Here is a 19,164-nt window from a genome sequence, read left to right on the forward strand (position 1 = left end):
AATTCCAAATTATACCACACAAAGTACCATTAATCAATTATGAAGGAGGATTAGAGGATATGAATTAAGGATATTATTCTTTTTATATGTTGTCTTATGACAACTAGGGAGGAGAATTTTTTTAGTCAAATTTGCATTGTATCGATTAATTCAAGTACAACATACTCTCTCCGTCCCAAATTTCTTAATTTAATTTCTCATTTTACTTGTCTTTTTTATTAATCAAGAAGAGAATTTTTTCTTCTTCTATGTTTTACCCTTTGCATTAATTGCTTTTTCTTCAAATTAAAATGTAAACATCATTTAATAGGTGTACTATAGTAGACTAGCCATGTTATTAATTATTTTTCTTAATCAATGTGCCATCTCAATTTGGGATAAGTAATTTGAGACTGAGGGAGTAGTTCAGTAGGAAGGGGCTGTATTAAAAGAAAAAACAAATTAAATTCCCTCTCCATATTGAGTTAACTTGAAATGACAACCTTTTTGAAACAATATATTCCATGTGCTTTCTACTCTCACAACTAGAAATAGAGGTTTTACCCACCATAAATTATTGAGAAATTTATATTATAAAATATAATTTTTCACCATTTCTCACTATGGTTGCTCAATAAGAAAACACATGATGAAAAATACATTTTGATCATCAAAACACTTGGAAGCTTCTTACCTTTTTTTTCATGTGAAAACACAAATATTTTTTCTTTTCTTATCGATTCAATAAAATGTTTGTGAGAATAATTATTAAATACTTTTTAGTAGCGAAAACTTTAGGAAAACTAATGATGTTTTAATGGCATGAAACATGACAACATTAACTATAGTAATATGGATGAGGGGTAAAATCAACTGATTGCATGTGCTAGATTGCTTTGATGTTTCATGCATGTTTGTAAAATTTCAAGTTTGCTGATCCAATTCTTTTTAATTTGAAGAATCTTGATTTGAGACAAGTAAATCAATTGAATAAAAGAAGTCGATTTTTCTATATGGTTAATTTGATTCATTTATTTTGGAGATGGATATAATTAAAGATCGTTGGGAATGTATTTACCACTTTTTATGGGATTGACATGTGATCAACCAGCCATGTGAACCTTATTTAAAGCCACACATGCCACTTCTTTGTTTGCTCATACTATAGCAATTTCATTTTGGAGTTAAATAGTTTATTGACTAACTACTAATTTGGATTTTTCTCTTGTTCTATATTTTGATATAATTACAAATGAATCTCTATTATAATCAAATTCGTAACTCAGAAAATTGATTGTAACTCTCCAACTATATATCATAAGTTAAATTTTATTGATAGTGTAATAATAATTTTATATTATATGTGTATATAACTTGACTCTTTAGTTAATGTTGCATGCAAATCAGAGGCAAACTCGGGATTTGAGCTTGACGGGTGCACCTTTATATTTAAACATAATAATTGAAAGTGTCAAAGTTTGACATATAGTTCTTTGAAAACTTAATATTATTAAATATTATTAATTTGGCTTAATATGACAAAAAAGCGTTATTCACCGTACTTGAATTCGATGCACTTTTATATTTTCAACAATAATATAGAGTTTTTGAAAAATAGAAAATCTGAGAGATTTGTTTGCTAAATGATTGCTACGAGAAAACGTTGGATTTAAGCCTATTTCAAACTTTAAATTGCTAATTTTTAAATAGAAAATAAGTCAATGATTAAAAAATAAAAGTAAAATAAACATTATATTGTATAAGATAGGGGGGATTTTTACCTTTTGAAATTGGAGGAGAGCTTGTATTTTTGGAATAAAATTAAAAATACATAAATAATGTGTGTGTCAATGTTGTGGGGGGGGGGGGGGGGGGAGAGCAGCAATAATGCTGCAGCAAATTGTACTTGAAAAAAGAGCAATAAAACAATTGTAGTTGGGTGGGTTTCGAACCCAAGTCCTCCACCCAAAAAGAAGATTTTATGCTACAAGTTCAACCACTGCATCAACACAACCAATTGTCTTTGAGGCTGCACAACATATATTTAGTTAAATTTACTGGTATATATACAGATATACAGCCTATATATACAGAGTTTTTCTCGAGGCTAGTGGGTGCACGTGCACTCCTACTCTGTACATAGATCCACCTCTGATGTAGATGAACCATGACTGATGAATATTAATAAATTTTAAGACAGTCTTTCTCGAACTCCTGCATATTCCATGATAAACATATTTAACGGTAGAATTGACCAAATTTTTTTTTTAGAGATACGAAGTTATCGTAACATTGGCAATTTTATTGCTTCCTCTATCAAATTATCTATTGTGTACTTTCATTTTATATACCTTTTAAGAAAACGTTAATTAGAATAACTTTTGACTATTTTACACTCATTTATATTTAAGATACATATAATCTTCATTCACTCAATATTTACTCTATTAAAAAATTTGCAATCTTCAAGTGTAATACTACTAGAAATAAATTTTTAAAAATGATAATTTTGTCTACAATTTTTAAAAAATAAATAATTTAATAGAAGTATTTTTAAAAATCACGACATCCTACTTTGAAACCGAGGAAGGAAGTACATAAATTCATTGTTACGCAGTCATTATTCCTGTTTTGTATAGGAACGGCGGTTGGTTAGACTAGAAACAAAATTCTGATAGTTTAGATTATATTATTGATCAATTTATTTCATGCTTTCTCACTATTCCAATCATATTGATCATGAAGTTTGATTTATTTACTAGTAGTGATAGTTCCGTGCTGAGCAAGAGCCCAACATATTAAGTTTTAATTTTTAAAATTATTATAAAAATAGTGAAATAAATTGTTATTATTAAATAATTTTAAATAATTAAAGTTTTTGATTATTTTAATTTATAATTTTTTTTTTATTTTATTTTAAGTGATATCGATATAATTTCGAAAGTTAAACAAATATCACGATTGAAGTAGCGAAGCAGACATGTTTTAAATGACTTATAATAACTAATTAAAAGTGATATAACAAAATTGCTATAAAAAATACTTGTAAAAATAATTTACGTGAGTCTCATATAAGATGTCAAGTTAATTTAAAAAATAAAATTTTAATTAATTATTTTATGTCTATTTTACTTTTTTTTATCCAATTTATTAACTCTTTAATACTAAAATGATTTTTAATTAGAGGTGATATAGTAAATTATGGTTGAAGCAACTGAAGCAAACATGTTATAAATATCTATTTTACGTATTTATTTTATTAATTATTATTAATTTTCTAATACGTAAATGACATATAATAATTAAGGGTGATATGGTAAAATTAGGGAGCAAATAGTGGTCGACAAGCATGTCGATCACCGAAACGAAAAGGTTGTTTAAAAAAATAAAATTTAATTTTCTCGTTTATGTATTTTATGCTTCATTTAATTGTACCTAATAAAAATTGATATTTTAATCACCCAGATCTACATCGTAGCTATGTATTTAATTTTTTGTTTGAATCTAATTATTTAGATCTCAATAGGTGTACTACTTTCATATCTTTTTTTAAACAGATATTACTATTGCAAAGTACTTTATCCTATAATTTTTAATTTTTAATTTTTTTTATCTATTTTATCCTTGTTATTAAATATGATTTATAATCTAATACTTAAATGACTTATAATTACTATTTAGAATTGATATAATAAAATTACTATAAAAGTTATTTTTGAATTTTTTTTAAGTGAACCTCGTATAAGTCTTCAAATTAATTTAAAACATCAATAAATAACTAATTAGAAGCGATATAATAAAATTACTATAAAAGTATTTGTTGAAAAAAATTTAAGCGGACTCCATATAAGTCGTCCGGTTAATTTAAAATATCAACCGCTAATTTATAATTTTGTGTCTATTTTATTTTTTTAATAAAATATTATTAATTTTCTAATGCTTTGATGATCTATCATAATTAATTAGGTGTGAAATAGTAAAATCACGATTGAAGTAGCTGAAGCAGGCATACATGTCATAAATGTCTATTGTATTTTTTAATTAAATATTATTCATTTTTTAATACGTAAATGACTTATAACAATTAATTAGGAATGATATAGTAAAATCACGGTTGAAGTAGGTGAAACAGGCATGTCATAAATATTTATTTTACTTTTTTCATTATATATTATTGATTTTCAAATATGTAAATGACTTATATAATTAATTAGGGGTGATATAGTAAAATCACAATTGAAGTAGCTGAAGCAGATATGCCATAAATATCTATTTTATTTTTTTAATTAAATAATATTAACTTTCTAATACGTAAATGACTTATAATAATTAATTATCTAATACTTCAATGACTTATAATAACTATCTAGAAGTGATATAATAAATTACTATAAAAATTACTTGTGATTTTTTTAAAGTGAACCCCATATAAGTCGTTAAGTTAATTTAAAACATCAACAACTAACTAATGAGAAGCGATATAATAAAATTAATATAAAAAGTACTTGTGAATTTTTTTCTAAATGGACTACATATAAGTCATCAAATTAATTTAAAACGTCAAGAGTTAACTTAGAATTTTGTGTCTATTTTATCTTTTTTTTAATGAAATATTATCAATTTTTTAATGTTTAGATGATCTATAATAATTAATTAGGGGTGATATAAAAAAATCACGATTGAAGCAATTGAAACAGACATGTCATGAATGTTTATTATATTTTTTAATTAAATATTATTAATTTTTAATACATAAATGACTTATAATAATTAATTAGGAATGATATAGTAAAATCACAGTTGAAGTAGCTGAAGTAAGCATGTCATAAATATCTATTTAATTTTTTCAGTTATATATTATTAATTTTCTAATACGTAAATAACTTATAATAATTAATTAAGAATGATATAATAAAATCACAGTTGAAGCAGCTGAAGCAGTCTTGTCATAAATGTCTATTTTAATTTTTTATATTAATTTTTTAATACATAAATGACTTATAATAATTAATTAGGGGTAATATAGTAAAATGACGATTGAAGCTGCTGAAGCAGGCATGTCGTCCACAAGCTACCTGCTTCTTAAAACATCAAGAGTTAACTTAGAATTTTGTGTCATTTTTCTTTTCTTTTTTTATGAAATATTATCAATTTTTTAATGCTTAGATGATCTATAATAATTAATTAGGGGTGATATAATAAATTCATGATTAAAGCAATTGAAGCAGACATGCCATGAATGTTTATTATATTTTTTAATTAAATATTATTAATTTTTAATACATAAATGACTTATAATAATTTATTAGGAATGATATAGTAAAATCACAGTTGAAGTAGCTGAAGTAAGCATGCCATAAATATCTATTTATGTTTTTTTTTAATTATGTATTATTAATTTTCTAATACGTAAATAACTTATAATAATTAACTAAGAATGATATAATAAAATCACGGTTGAAGCAACTGAAACAGTCTTGTCATAAATGTCTATTTTAGATTTTTTTTTAATACATGAATAACTTATAATAATTAATTAGGGGTAATATATTAAAATCATGATTGAAACTGCTGAAGCAGGCATGTCGTCAACAAATTGCCTGCTTCTTAAAACATCAAGAGTTAACTTTGAATTTTTTGTCTATTTTTCTTTTTCCTTTTTATAATATATTATCAAATTTTTAATGCTTAGATGATCTATAATAATTAATTATGGGTGACATAATAAAATCACGATTGAAACAATTGAAACAGATATGTCATGAATTTTTATTATATTTTTAATTAAATATCATTAATTTTTTAATACGTAAGTGACTTATAATTATTAATTAGTAATGATATAGTAAAATCACGGTTGAAGTAGCTGAAGCAAGCATGCCATAAATATCTATTTACTTTTTTTTAATTGTGTATTATTAATTTTCTAATGCGTAAATAACTTATAATAATTAATTAAGAATGATATAGTAAAATCACAGTTGAAGCAGCTGAAGTAGTCTTGTCATAAATGTCTATTTTAATTTTTTATTAATTTTTTAATATATTAATGACTTATAATAATTAATTAGGGGTAATATAATAAAATTACGATTGAAGCAGCTGAATCAGGCATGTCGTCCACAAGTTGTCTGCTTCAGCAACTTATTGTCACTTATATATTAGTAGTAGATATTTTTAATTACATATAATTTTTTTTAATACGTAAACGACTTATAATAATTAATTAGGAATGATATAGTAAAATTACGGTTGAAGTAGCTGAAGCAAACATGTCATAAATATCTATTTACTTTTTTTTAATTATGTATTATTAATTTTCTAATACGTAAATAACTTATAATAATTAATTAAGAATGATATACTAAAATCACGATTGAAGCAGTTAAAACAGTCTTGTCATAAATGTCTATTTTTAATTTTTTATTAATTTTTTTATTTTTTTAATAAATAAATGACTTATAATTATTAATTAAGGATAATATAGTAAAATCACGATTGAAGCTGCTGAAGCAGACATGTCATTCACAAGCTGCCTGCTTCAGCAGCTTATTGTCAAATTAGGAATGATATAGTAAAAATCACGGTTGAAATAGCTGAAGTAAGCATGTCATAAATATCTATTTACTTTTTTTTTTTAATTATGTATTATTAATTTCCTAATACGTAAATAACTTATAATAATTAATTAAGAATGATATAGTAAAAACACGATTGGAGCAGTTGAAGCAATCTTGTCATAAATGTCTATTTTAATTTTTTTTTTTTAAATTTTTAATATATAAATGACTTATAAGAATTAATTAGGAGTAATATAGTAAAATCACTATTGAAGCTGCTGAAGTAGGCATGTCGTCCACAAGGTTATTATCAGTTTCACTTATATATTAGTAGTAGATAGTAGATTTGTTTATTTTTTTATTTTTTTTGGGGGGGGGGAAAGGAGGGGGTTGTGGGTGGGATTGGGGTCGGGGGCTGTTTGCCTTGATCACATTACGTGTCATTCTTTAAATATTCACATAGTATCATTTCTAAAATCTTCGAAAAAGAACTACCCCTCCAAAAAATTAAAAAACAACGATGAACTTTGCTAACTTTGATTGAACCACTTAATCACTCTAATTAAGGATTTGTACTTTGGTCGAGGGTACTTAACTAGTTTCTTCGTTGCCATGCATTCAAATATATCTTGGTTTTGTCCCAATTAGTCAAATTATTTCATAATTACTCTTAGAAATTTCTTCACCCAATATCAGAAATCATAAAATTGAAATTTGAAACTGTAATAATGATAATAAAGCCAGCTTCTTTCATAGAAATAAATTTGATTCCTATATTACAAAAACAAAAAGAAAGAAATTCCCTATATTACACTGAACTGAGAAAGCATGACAAAAGAAAAAAATCAACCTAAACAGGGAACATTTTTCTATTTTTTTTTTTCAATTTTAGATAAGATGATCACACAACTAATACATGGTAGATCAAAGAAACACTCCGATAAGTAGTACTATGGCTCCAATTTTTACCACCATATTTATCCTTCAAAGGGAAATTTTATTTCCTTTCGAAGCCACCTCTGCGATACTACAATAATTGTTTATCATGGAACCCTGTTCCTTCAATTAAATATATATATATATAATCTGGCTAGATACCATGATCATCGATCACTTGGAGGTTGAGTTTCTGCCTCGTTGAGTGGCAAGGATGGCATCAATGGCCTCTTTTACTTGTGAAATGTCGGGAGCTTTTCCACCTTGTGACGGCCAAAATTCATCTGTTGCCAACACCTATATATGTATATTATCACGAGTTTAATTTCTATACGTTGAATTAATGTAAAATTATTTTATATTATTATCAAGTAATTAACAACATGTCAAAATGCGTTGATAGCGTAAAATTGAAACTTAATTCAAGAAAACACAAATCAGACAAAAGCACAAAAATACTCATGAAGAAAGAATATTATGAATAGTCACCTTCACTTGCAACTGAAGAAACTTGACATAACCAATTGCTTTCTCTAACATGGTGACCAAATCAACCTGCATTAATTAATATGAACCATGTATATTTGTGATCATTTGCCATAAGATTAAGTAAACGAAACGAAAAAGGATTTAATTAATCAGTAATTAATGTTATAATTGTACCTTGGAACCATTGGGAACAAGTTCTTGTAGTATCTTAAGACGCTCACTGATCCTTTCTCTACGATTCTACAAACAAACATTCCATTTTTTCTTAGTAAACACGCAATTCAAATTCAACCATATTGTAAAAATTAATTACTTCAAAAAGATGCAATATGCAAACCTTGGCTGCAATACTCTGTGGATCCTTTGTAGCAATTGAATTATTATTTGTTTTCCCCTTCTTTGAAGCCACAGTGCATTGCTTTTTATTAGTTTGCATGCTCTCTTCCTGCACTTTGTCATCAGCTAGTTAAGTCAAGATTTTGTAAATAACACTATGCACTATACATCGTAGTGAAATCTTTAATATTACACGTGAATTTTGATTTCTCTAATTAATTCTTTTTATACTTTATTTTTGGCATATATAAATAGTTTCGCTAGCCCCGAACTAGTGAATTTTACCTAACAAAGAGAACCTATGATCGATTGGATCCGCCACATTATTATTAAAATTCCGTTACAAACATATGGCACCAAAGGATTAGTCACACAATATCAAGATTTCTGAAATTGTTGAATTCAAATCTCAGTACTGTAAGTCATAAAAATTAGAATATTTGCGTGTTTGACTCATGAAAAATTACCAGACGTGTTAAGAATGTACCGTGGAGAGGCGCTTATTGAAACATGATTCCTCAACATGATTAGTGGTGCTTGCATTAGTTTCAGAATTTAGCCATCCAAATGGCATACCATTATTATTGGAATTCTCATTAATCACTCGAGGACTAGTGTTGCTACTTCCCTTTGGAGTAAGGGAGTTATGGTAATGCAAATTATTATCTTCCCAAACAGAACCTTCAACTTGATTACCACTAATCATTCTTGGATTTGGGCAAAATCTTTCACTTTGATCAAAGCTCAAAAAAGATCCATTTGCTGAATGCATAAAATTACCATATCCACCTTTGAAGTTAATAACAGAATGGCCATTGGAAGTGGAACTACTGGGGCTAGAAAGGGAAGAATTGGAACTGCTTAAAGCAAAATTCTTGGCTATTTTTGGACTTGTTTTTTCTGAATGGTCACATTCTTCAAAAATTGACTTTGGAGGTTCTTCATTGATCCCATATAACTCTGGGGAGGAATCATCATTCATCCCAAATTCATGACCTTCATAATATTGATCATAATTGTCAACCAAGCCCATTTTTGGGTCACTCATAATGTCATGTTCTTTGGCCAGTGCCATAGACATATTATTTATGAAGAAAATTGTGTATTGACTATAGACCAAAGAAAATATCTAGAAGAATATAAGAAGGTAGCTAGCTCTAAATTTTGTTTTGTTTGTTTGTGGCTTTTCTAGTTGGAAAGGTCCAATTGTCTTATTGGAACAAGTGTGAGACTAAGATACTAGAGTATATATAGATTGCAATATACTCCCTCATTATTTTAACTTGTCCATTATATTATACTAAAATTATAATTTTACTTTTACTTGTTGCTTTTAGCATATTAGGAGAAAACTATTTTTTTATTTATATTTTACTTTAACATTAATTACTTATTTTTCAAATTATTTCTCGAAATCTAAAATTAAAATCAGTTTTAAAGGGCATACAAAGACCAAAATGAACGGACGGAATACCTGTTACAGTTGCGATCCAAATTCTGTTGATCCGGTCCTAAAAAATTTGCGGTGCGACTCATGACTCATGTTTGTGATTTTTCATGGGTCTGTGGTGATAGCGTAGTTTATTTGTACGCACGTATTATATAAGTGCAATTAGTGGGTCGGCTTTGGACGTTCAGAAAATACATCATTCTCCTCATTGTATTCTCCATCCATTATAGGGAAATTCCTCTCTCTCTGTCCGTGATTTTTCCCACAGGGGTTTTCACGTAAATCTGTGTGTTCGTCTTGTTCTGCTTTTGCTTGTGGTTTACTTATTTTCTACCCGATGATAACAGTATCATTGATTAAAATAGTTTGAGATTGATAGTAATTAAATAGCTGTCAGAAGGTGAATAGAATTGAATGAGATAAGTGATTAAATGTTAAAAATAAAAATAGAATGAAAATCAGCAAGACCTTCGGCGTTTCTTTCGCAAAACCCACGTCTGAGATTCCAATTAATACATTGTTAATTAGTATGAAATTCTGGAAAAAAAATGGACTTTGTTTTCATGAAGGGTTATTACCAACCAACTTTCCTAATTCAAATTTGAGAAGCCAATTTGCATAGGTAGAGCATTTCCTAATTCACATTCCATGCAGATGTTGCAAGCTAAGCTAGTTATGTTACATGCTTTCTCCAGCCTAGATTGGTTTGGAAATTCTTCTAAGATTTTTTTTTTTGTGTTTGATTATATTGAGATCTATATACTTAACATGGTGACAGATTCACTTGGAATTTTTTGATCCGATCAGTGTATTTTTTTTCCATTTAATTATGTTTTTAACTTATATGTTAATATAAGAATTTTAATTTTTACTCTTATACATCAATATATGATCTTTTTCATGAGCTATTAGTTATTCTTCTTTTACTCTTAAGTTCGAAACAAATGAAATCTCACCATCTTAACGTGAGTGCATCTTGTTGAAGTCTTGAAGAATCTCACATCGAATGAAAAAGCAATGTATGATATCATTAGCTTTTAGAGTTGAGTTAGGTCAAGATCTACTTCTTTAAATGATATCACAAGAAGTCCGTTCCAATTATTCTTCACCGTTCCATATATATATATATATATATATATATATATATATATATAAAATTTATTTGGATCAGTCTACTTGTATTTGTCAGTAGCATCTAGTTGACGATCAATATTTAAGTAATCAAGTGGTTTGCATGGAATTTCTTTCCAATAATTGGCATGCTTAGCTTGGAGGAAATATTAAAGGGTACATTTTGCCATAATTAATCTTGGACACAACTTCCATTTTTGCTGGGTAACAGCAGTGACACTCTTGGTTGATCAACTTCTAAATAACCTCTCTCATTCAACTACTATATATAGTAAGTGTGTAGTACTTATCTTGACGCATTAAGTATTATGTACAGAAATACTTTATGTTTATACATTAAATTTTAAGTATATACATTGACATCATACAATATTTATTGAATAATAATGTGATTAATAATATATAAAACAAGGTTCATCATCAGTGTATATAAAACTTGATTGTTTTTTTCATTTTGGGAAATTAAAGAAAGAAACGTCACTCATTATTATTCCTATTATAAAAGTCTTTCTTTGCATTACTCGACTTGGCAAACCACTGACTCAGTAAATAGTATTTTCTTCCCATCAAATTATTTGTAGTGACTTTTTTTTACATTTCTTATGAAAACATTAATTAGGAGGAAATTAACTATATATTTTACTCTTATTTATGTATTAACATATATAATCTCTTTTTGTTGAATGATTAAGCACTTTATTTATATGTCATCACCCCATTGAGGTGTTTGTGACAATCAGTTAGAGATAACTTCTTAAAAATTACGATAGATAATTTGAGATGAACAGAATAAATCACAGCACAAGTGTGGATAACTGATATTTCTCTAGAAATTTATCTGTCTGAACAATTCTTAAGAGATTTCTGGTACTAATATATTAAATTGTTACTAATAAATTAAGCAGTTTTTTTTATAATAAAATTTGTCAAACCCGATGAAGATAGTCATCCACATATGTTTGTGTGTTTTGTGACAGACAAGACGAAATGGGGAATGTGAAAATCAAAGCTGGCATTGAGAGATGCACACAATTCCTTGTCTCATGGAGATTATGTTTAATTTTGTTTTACTTTTTTTTTTTTTATAATTTAGTAAGTTGAATATCACTAATTATTATTTTTTTCTGTTTAAACTTTCTTGTGCTTTTAATTCAAGGCAGTTTTTTTTTTAATTGTCATGTTTTTTTTTTTCATATTTGTTAAATCTATAGTAATTAAAAAACAATTTAACTAAGTTATTCTTATTTTCTCTTTGAATTTAATGTAATATTACTCTGTTTTTTTTTTTTTTTACCATTTTAATCTCTCTCCGATTGTATTGAGTAAAGGTACGTAAGATAAAAAACAAATAATTAAATATATATTAATTTTTTAAAATAACAATTATTTTGGATCAACTAGTTTTAGTAAGCATTAAGTGTGACACCATGAAAGTTTTTCACCTTTTTTCGGAAAATCATTTCACTTTAGTGAAAAAAGTAAAAATTGTATGTGTTTGGCCATGAAAATTCAAATACAATTCTGAAATTGTATTTGGAAAAGTGAAAAATACTTCTCTCACAAAATTTTAAAAATAACTTTAATTTATATTTTTGGCCAAACACAACTCCAACTCCAACTCCGAAAAATTATGATTTCATGGCCAAACGGGGAAAGAGTAATACTACATGTACTTATGTAGTGATATTGTACTAATTACATCATGTAATACCACCTTTTAGAATATGTTTATTCTTAAGCTCCTGAATACATCTTATCTAGGGCAGATAATATGTATGTAAAAATATCCTTAACCGACAACTAATTAAGCCTTAATAAATTACTTAACTGAGATTTATTGAATTTGATTAAGTCTGGATCCCTTTAATCCTGCTCTTTTAACATGGGCTGCTGCTACGTGTCACTGTTCCAGCACATGGACAGAGACATCATTAGAATTTAAATTGTTGTTTAATACTAATTATTAGTAGTAAATTAAACTTTGAGATATGCAGTCGGAAATATATTCGTTTTACAAGTACTGTACATAAAACGGATAATTAACAGTATATATGAAGATAGATTAATTTTAATTTTCTGCCATATTCAATTCGTATTGTATCAATTCCCACATGGTGTAGATAGTGGTGATTAGAGGAGTACTAATTTGAGAAGAAAGTTGGTCTTATTCGGAATATGCTGTTAATTATTCGGACTGCCACTTTTGCATAGTTAAGGCCGCCATTTAAATTTTATTCCTATCTTTATTTAAAAGTTGTGCAAATATAATTTTTGAAAAATTTATCTTGTTGTACAATGTTGAACTTAAGTCTGATTCCTGAATCGTACAGACAAACAATCACCTATAGAATTCTATATTGGAGAACACTAAACAATAAATTCTTCACTGCTTGCTCCTACGCATTAGATGAATATACAGCTTGTTAAAGCCACAGTGGAACATGATTTCTTTTGGCCCTATAATTAACGATAGCAACAAAGAACAAAGAAGAAAAGATGATTGATGATTGATCTAAGTAGGAGGAGATCAGCCTCTGCCAAGATAAAACTTGAAGGATTGTTTGCATAGAAAAAGTGATGTCCTCTTATTGATGCAACATTGACTTATAATAACACTTGCAACGTTAAATTAGAACGTGCGTAACAACTCAACTACTCAAACGTAAAAATAGCAATAACTACTTTCAAAAGAAATAGACTCCTAACTAAATTAAAACATGTGCAAAAAATAAATGGACGGAGAAGGTGGCTGCTAAAACTATGGCATCAGCCTGACACGTAACAACTCCCCTTCCCTTAAGAATTAAGCTTGTCCTCAAGCGTAAAAGTGGGAAATTATTGTTGGAGAAACTTCAACTCTTCCCACGTAGCCTCTGAAGGATCCAACCCTTTCCATTGAACTAGGAGCTCTTGCCTGCCCTTACGAGTGCGTCGAGATAATCTGGAAAATGGGTCTGATCAGCTAAGCAGTGATTACCAATGCAGGGTTTAAGGAGAAACGCATGAAAGACTGGGTGAATTTTGCTCCTAGAAGGCAATTCGAGTCGCTAGGCAACCGAACCAATTTTTTGAACAATCTTGAATGGGCCATAAAATCTGGCAGATAGTTTGTGCATCCCTTTTTTAGAGACCGAAAGTTGTCTGTATGCCTGTAGCTTAAGATACACCATATCGCCAATTGAAAATTCTCTCTCCCTATGCTTGGAATCAAATATCTTCTTCATTCGATTTTGAGCATTGACTATCTTCTCACGAGCTTCTCTGATTATGGAATCTCGATCAATTAACTCTTGCTCCACAGATTGAAGCTTAGCTGTAACTGGAACATATGTAAGCAGAGTGAGTGGTTCCCTTCCATATACTACCTCAAAAGGTGTTTTTCCAGTTGAAGAATGGACATTTGTGTTTTAGTAATATTTAGCCCATGATAACCATCTTTTTCATGTCTTTGGGTGAGAGTTGGAGAAACACCTTAAATACATCTCTAGACTTTTATTTATAACCTCCGTCATTCCGTCAGTCCGAGGATGATAAGCAAAACTGAAATTGAATGCAGTCCCATTCAATTTGAACAATTCCTTCCAAAAGGAACTTGTGAAAACTCGATTCAATCACAAACAATAGATCTTGGCATTTCGTGTAATCGAAAAATTGATCAAAGAAAATTTGAGCTATGCTCACAAAATTGTATGGGTGTGAGAGGGAAATAAAATGTGCATATTTGGACAACCTATCCACCACGACATATATACTGCAATTAATCTCGAGGTGGGCAAACCATCTATAAAATCCATAGATATGTCTTCCCAAATTTGTTGTGGGAGGGGTAAAAGTTGCAATAGTCCAGCAGGAGTGAGATTCTCAATTTTGTGTCTTTGGCAAACATCACTTTCTTGAATAAATTTCAGAATCTTCTTCCTCAACTTCTTTGAATAAAAATTAGCTCTAATTCAGTGGAGAGTTTTGTGGAACCCCTTATGCATACTATTGTGGAATTGATCAATAATTACCTGTAATGAAGGAGAATTCTCATCCAAGTAAATTCTTTTTTGAAATAAAGCACCCCATCTTGAAACTCCCAAGGACCGACTGCCTCTTCAATTTGCACCAGATGAATGATTTCTTGAATCTTGGGACTGGAAGAATGTTCCTCTTTAATTGTCTCTAACCATACTGGAATTGGTTGAGAAATTGTCAACAAGCTTCCATTACAATCATCTTCATATCTCCGGGATAGAGCATCTGCCACAATATTCTCTTTTCCTTTTTTGTAGTCTACAACAAAATCAAAACCCATCAGCTTAAATAACCACCTTTGTTGAGCCGTCGTAGTGATCTTTTGTGTCTACAAGTGCTTCAAACTTTGATGATCAGTCAATACCACAAATTGTCTGCCTAAGAGATAAGGCCTCCACTTCTGCACGGCGAGAACCAAAGCCAAAATTTCCTTTTCATAAATAGACAGAAATAGGTTACTTCTATGTAAAGCTTGGCTAAAATATGCGATGGGTCTCTCTTGTCGTAGTATAGCGCCGATACCAGACCCAAAGGCATTACATTCTACCACAAATTATTTTGAAAAATTTGGTAAGGCCAAAACTGGAGCTTGAGTCATCACTTCCTTCAACTGACCAAAGGCTTCTTCTGCATTCGAAAACCACGCAAACCCATCTTTCTTAAGCATCTTCATGAGAGGACCAGCTATCTTGCCAAAATTCAGGATGAACTTACGATAGTATCAACAAAGTCCCAAAAATCCTCTCATAGCTTTAGTCGTGATCGATTTTGGCCAACTCGAGATAGCTACAATTTTTCCAGGATCCACTACAACTCCATGGTTAGAAATAAGATGACACAAATATTTAATCTTTCGTTTCCCAAAGAGACATTTTTCCATTTTAACAAATAGTTTATGAGATTGTAAAATAGAAAAAGTTATCTCCAAATGCTCTAAATGATCATCCCAATTCTTGCTATAGACCACAATATCATCAAAGAAAATCAAAATAAATTTTCGAAGATAGAGCTTAAATACCTCATTCATAAGGGACTGAAATGTAGATGGTGTATTGGTCAAACCAAACGGCATTACAAAGAATTCATAGTTATCTTCATGGGTACGAAATGCAGTCTTCTCCACATCTGCTGGATGGATTCGAACTTGATAATAGCCTGAACGAAGATCCAATTTTGAGAAAAATTGTGCTCCATGTAACTCATCTAATAATTCATCAATTACTGGGATTGAAAATTTATCCTTAATAGTGATCTTGTTCAATGCCCTATAGTCAACACACATTCGCCAAGAGCCATCATGTTTTTTAACAAGGATCACTGGTGAAGAATAAGGACTGGTGCTGGGGCGAATAAATTCAGATTTCAGCAAATCAGTCACAATTTTCTCTATTTTCGCCTTCTGAAAATAAGGATACCGTAAGGTTTTATTGAGATCGGACTGCATTCATCTAACAAAGGAATTTGATGATCTTGAGCCTGAGAGGGTGGTAGAGTTTTTGGTTCCTGAAGAACCTGGTCATACTTTCTTAGGATGTTTCGCACCTCCAACAGGATCACTTTTTGTTCATTCAAAGAAACTGAATCTGTGTGCATTTTGAGAAAGAACGCCAAACGATTTTTTTGACTAAAAGAATGAACTTGTGGATCTTCCAGCACCTTACTTTTTGAAGGAGTGGCCCCTTGTATAGTGATCTCACGACTTCACACAGAAAATTTCATAAGAAGTTTGGAAAAGTCCCACATGATAAGACCAAGTATTTTCAGCCATTGTGTGTCAAGCACCATCCCACACCCTTCCAATGGTAACAAAAAGACATCAACAAACAATGATGCTCTAGGAAAGACAATTGGAACCTAGTTGCATTTGCCTTGACTAACGATTTTTTCACCTGATGCTACCAAAACTTCAAAGTTTCTTCTATTTACGAGATTCAACCCAACCTTAGAAGAAAACTCATTATTTATAAAATTGTGCGTGCTTCTAGAATCAATTAACATAGTAGCAACTTGGCCATATATCTTTCCTCTCAATCGCATTATTTGTGGATTAGAAGTACCTGCTAGTGCGTGAATTGAAATAGCGGGGGTATGATGAGAGTCTTGGTCTTCTACCTCCATCTCCACATCTTCATCGCCATCATCAAGCACTGCTTGAATAGAGAAAAGTTTTTACATCTGTGTCACGGACCAAATTTTTCATTACATCGGAAACGCAATCCCAGCCTCCTTCTCTCATTCAGTTTCTCAACACTTAATCTTTTAACTATAGGCATTAGGGATGTATTTGCTGGTCGTGGAGATGGTCCCTACTGCTTTGACATCATTGGCGTTTTCTGTTGTGTGAGTAACTTTGCTTCATATAGACGGGCAAGGCCTATTGCTTCCGAGAGAGCTTTCGAATGCACTGCCTGAACTTCTGTACGAATCGAGTCCTGAAGGCCACTCACAAAACAACTGTCCTTTCGCTTCGGTGTTAAGCGTCCCACTTTTGAAAGAAGTTTTTCAAAATCCACTTGATAATCTTGAACGTTTCCCTTCTGCTACAGTTTTGTTATTTCTCTAAAGAAATCTGTGTATTGGTTTGGCCCATATCTCACATGAAGTCCCTCTTTGAATTCATTCCAGGAGACCTCGAGTATGTCTTTCCTTAACAGTTGAAACCACATATGTGCTTCCCCTTCTAAATGAAAAGAGGCAATAAAAACTCTTTCCTCATCAGGTATTTCATGAAATTGGAAGAATTGTTCTGCTCTGCAGAGCCAACTCGTAGAATCTTCATCCCTTTTGAATTGAGGGAAGCCTAACTTCATGGGTTTGACACTTCCACCTGACGTAGCCTTGCTGGTCGTAGGTGTTTGACGACTATGAAAACTACCTACAGAAGAATTTTCTCCTTCTTTTTGAGGTTTAGACAATAATAGCTCTATCTGAGAAAGAATGTCATTCAACTTCTGGGTAAGGGCCTGTTACCCCTCTGTGACAGATTGAACTTGGTTGGGGAGGGTCTGAACGTTATCTTCTAAACTTGCTACGCGTTGATCCATAATTTCTGCCAAGCTCTGATACCACTGTGGAACGTGGTTTGTTTTTGGCGCTATGATTAACGATGGCAACAAAGAACAAAGAAGGAAAGATGATTGATGATTGATCTAAGTAGGAGGAGATCAGTCTCTGCCAAGATAAAACTTGAAGGATTGTTTGCATAGAAAAAGTGACCTCTAATTGATGCAACATTGACTTATAATAGCACTTGCAACATTAAACTAGAACGTGCGTAGCAACTCAACTACTCAAACGTAAAAATAGCAACAACTACTTCCAAAAGAAAGACTCCTAACTAAATTAAAACATGAGCAAAAAATAAACTGCTGGAGAAGGTGGCTGCTAAGATTGTGGCATCAGCCTGACACGTAACACTGCCAGAAGGATGTTTCTTCTTAGTACAATAACACTTACAAAACGTTTATGCTGAATTTGGATTATTTTCATATGGAGGAATTTACCATATTAAATAACTAATGATTGACAAATCTTATCAAAGAAAAACTGTGAAGAGTCCCACCCTTTTAAAGGATGGGTGTCCTTTTTAATATGAATTCGAGCAATCCTTAGCCCCTGAGCTAGCTTTAGGAGTTAAAAGTTTAGCCCAAAATGTATATTTTTACCATAAAAAAAAAGGTCCATATTTCACATTTCTATTATTCTATTGAAAATAAAAAGTAGCAGCACTAGTAATTTCTCTCGCGCTTTAACATTTTAACTTTCACGTAAACCAGCAAGGTTTCATTGCATTGCGTTGCTACCTGAATGTATGGACCATCAAGGGAGCCTAAAGTTAAGGCACTTCTAATTATAGATTAACAAAATACGCTGGGAAATTCTGGTTTCCACAATGCTATGTTTTGGTACTATATTACCCTCAAAATGCATGCTTAGACTACCGTAGACAATCTCAATTTAAGCATCAGATCGATGGTATCAGAATCAAGCCCATCGCATTTCCTTGGTTTATTCAATGTTGAGCCCTTATATTTGTCATTCATGCTTCAATTGACTAGTCAGGATGTGCAGAGGTGTAACTTGTAAGTTGTCACCCATCTGTTTTGCTCGATCTACTTATATGGTCTTTATCCTTATGAGGGGTATGTTTTGCCGTATGAGTTAAGCCCAAGGTCCATATCAATACAAGCACATTTTCTAAATAGCCTCCGCTCTCCTAAGCGAGCTACATCCATGCATTTGTAAAATGCATTTCACTTATTAGCA

General features: G+C 30.5%; 1 protein-coding gene and 1 long non-coding RNA gene across 2 annotated transcripts; both read right to left on the reverse strand.

Moving 5' to 3' along the window:
• Nucleotides 1–7,268: 7,268 nt before the first annotated feature.
• Nucleotides 7,269–9,484, reverse strand: LOC107861355 (transcription factor RHD6-like). Its single transcript, XM_016706695.2, has 5 exons — nt 8,788–9,484; nt 8,302–8,409; nt 8,139–8,204; nt 7,965–8,030; nt 7,269–7,772 (listed from the first exon to the last, which is right to left on the reverse strand). The coding sequence occupies exons 1-5, from the start codon at nt 9,379–9,381 to the stop codon at nt 7,650–7,652; spliced, it is 957 nt and encodes a 318-aa protein (XP_016562181.2). The 5' UTR covers nt 9,382–9,484; the 3' UTR covers nt 7,269–7,649.
• A 3,665-nt stretch (nt 9,485–13,149) lies between these two features.
• On the reverse strand, nt 13,150–19,155 carry LOC124896069. Its single transcript, XR_007052487.1, has 2 exons — nt 16,956–19,155; nt 13,150–16,053 (listed from the first exon to the last, which is right to left on the reverse strand). It is a non-coding gene; the product is annotated as an uncharacterized LOC124896069 (long non-coding RNA).
• Between the last annotated feature and the right edge of the window lie 9 nt (nt 19,156–19,164).

The sequence above is a fragment of the Capsicum annuum genome, chromosome 2 (genome assembly GCF_002878395.1).
Source record: "Capsicum annuum cultivar UCD-10X-F1 chromosome 2, UCD10Xv1.1, whole genome shotgun sequence".
NCBI lineage: Eukaryota > Viridiplantae > Streptophyta > Magnoliopsida > Solanales > Solanaceae > Capsicum > Capsicum annuum.

Bases quoted from the DNA above. Each gene is read 5' to 3' on its own strand.
- LOC107861355 (XM_016706695.2), bottom strand. From the start codon at position 9,381: ATGTCTATGGCACTGGCCAAAGAACATGACATTATGAGTGACCCAAAA. The intron at 8,205-8,301 runs GTTTGCATATTG...GTTTGTTTGTAG, and splicing joins CACAGAGTATTGCAGCCAAG to AATCGTAGAGAAAGGATCAG. The intron at 7,773-7,964 runs GTGACTATTCAT...ATACATATATAG, and splicing joins TTCTTCAGTTGCAAGTGAAG to GTGTTGGCAACAGATGAATT.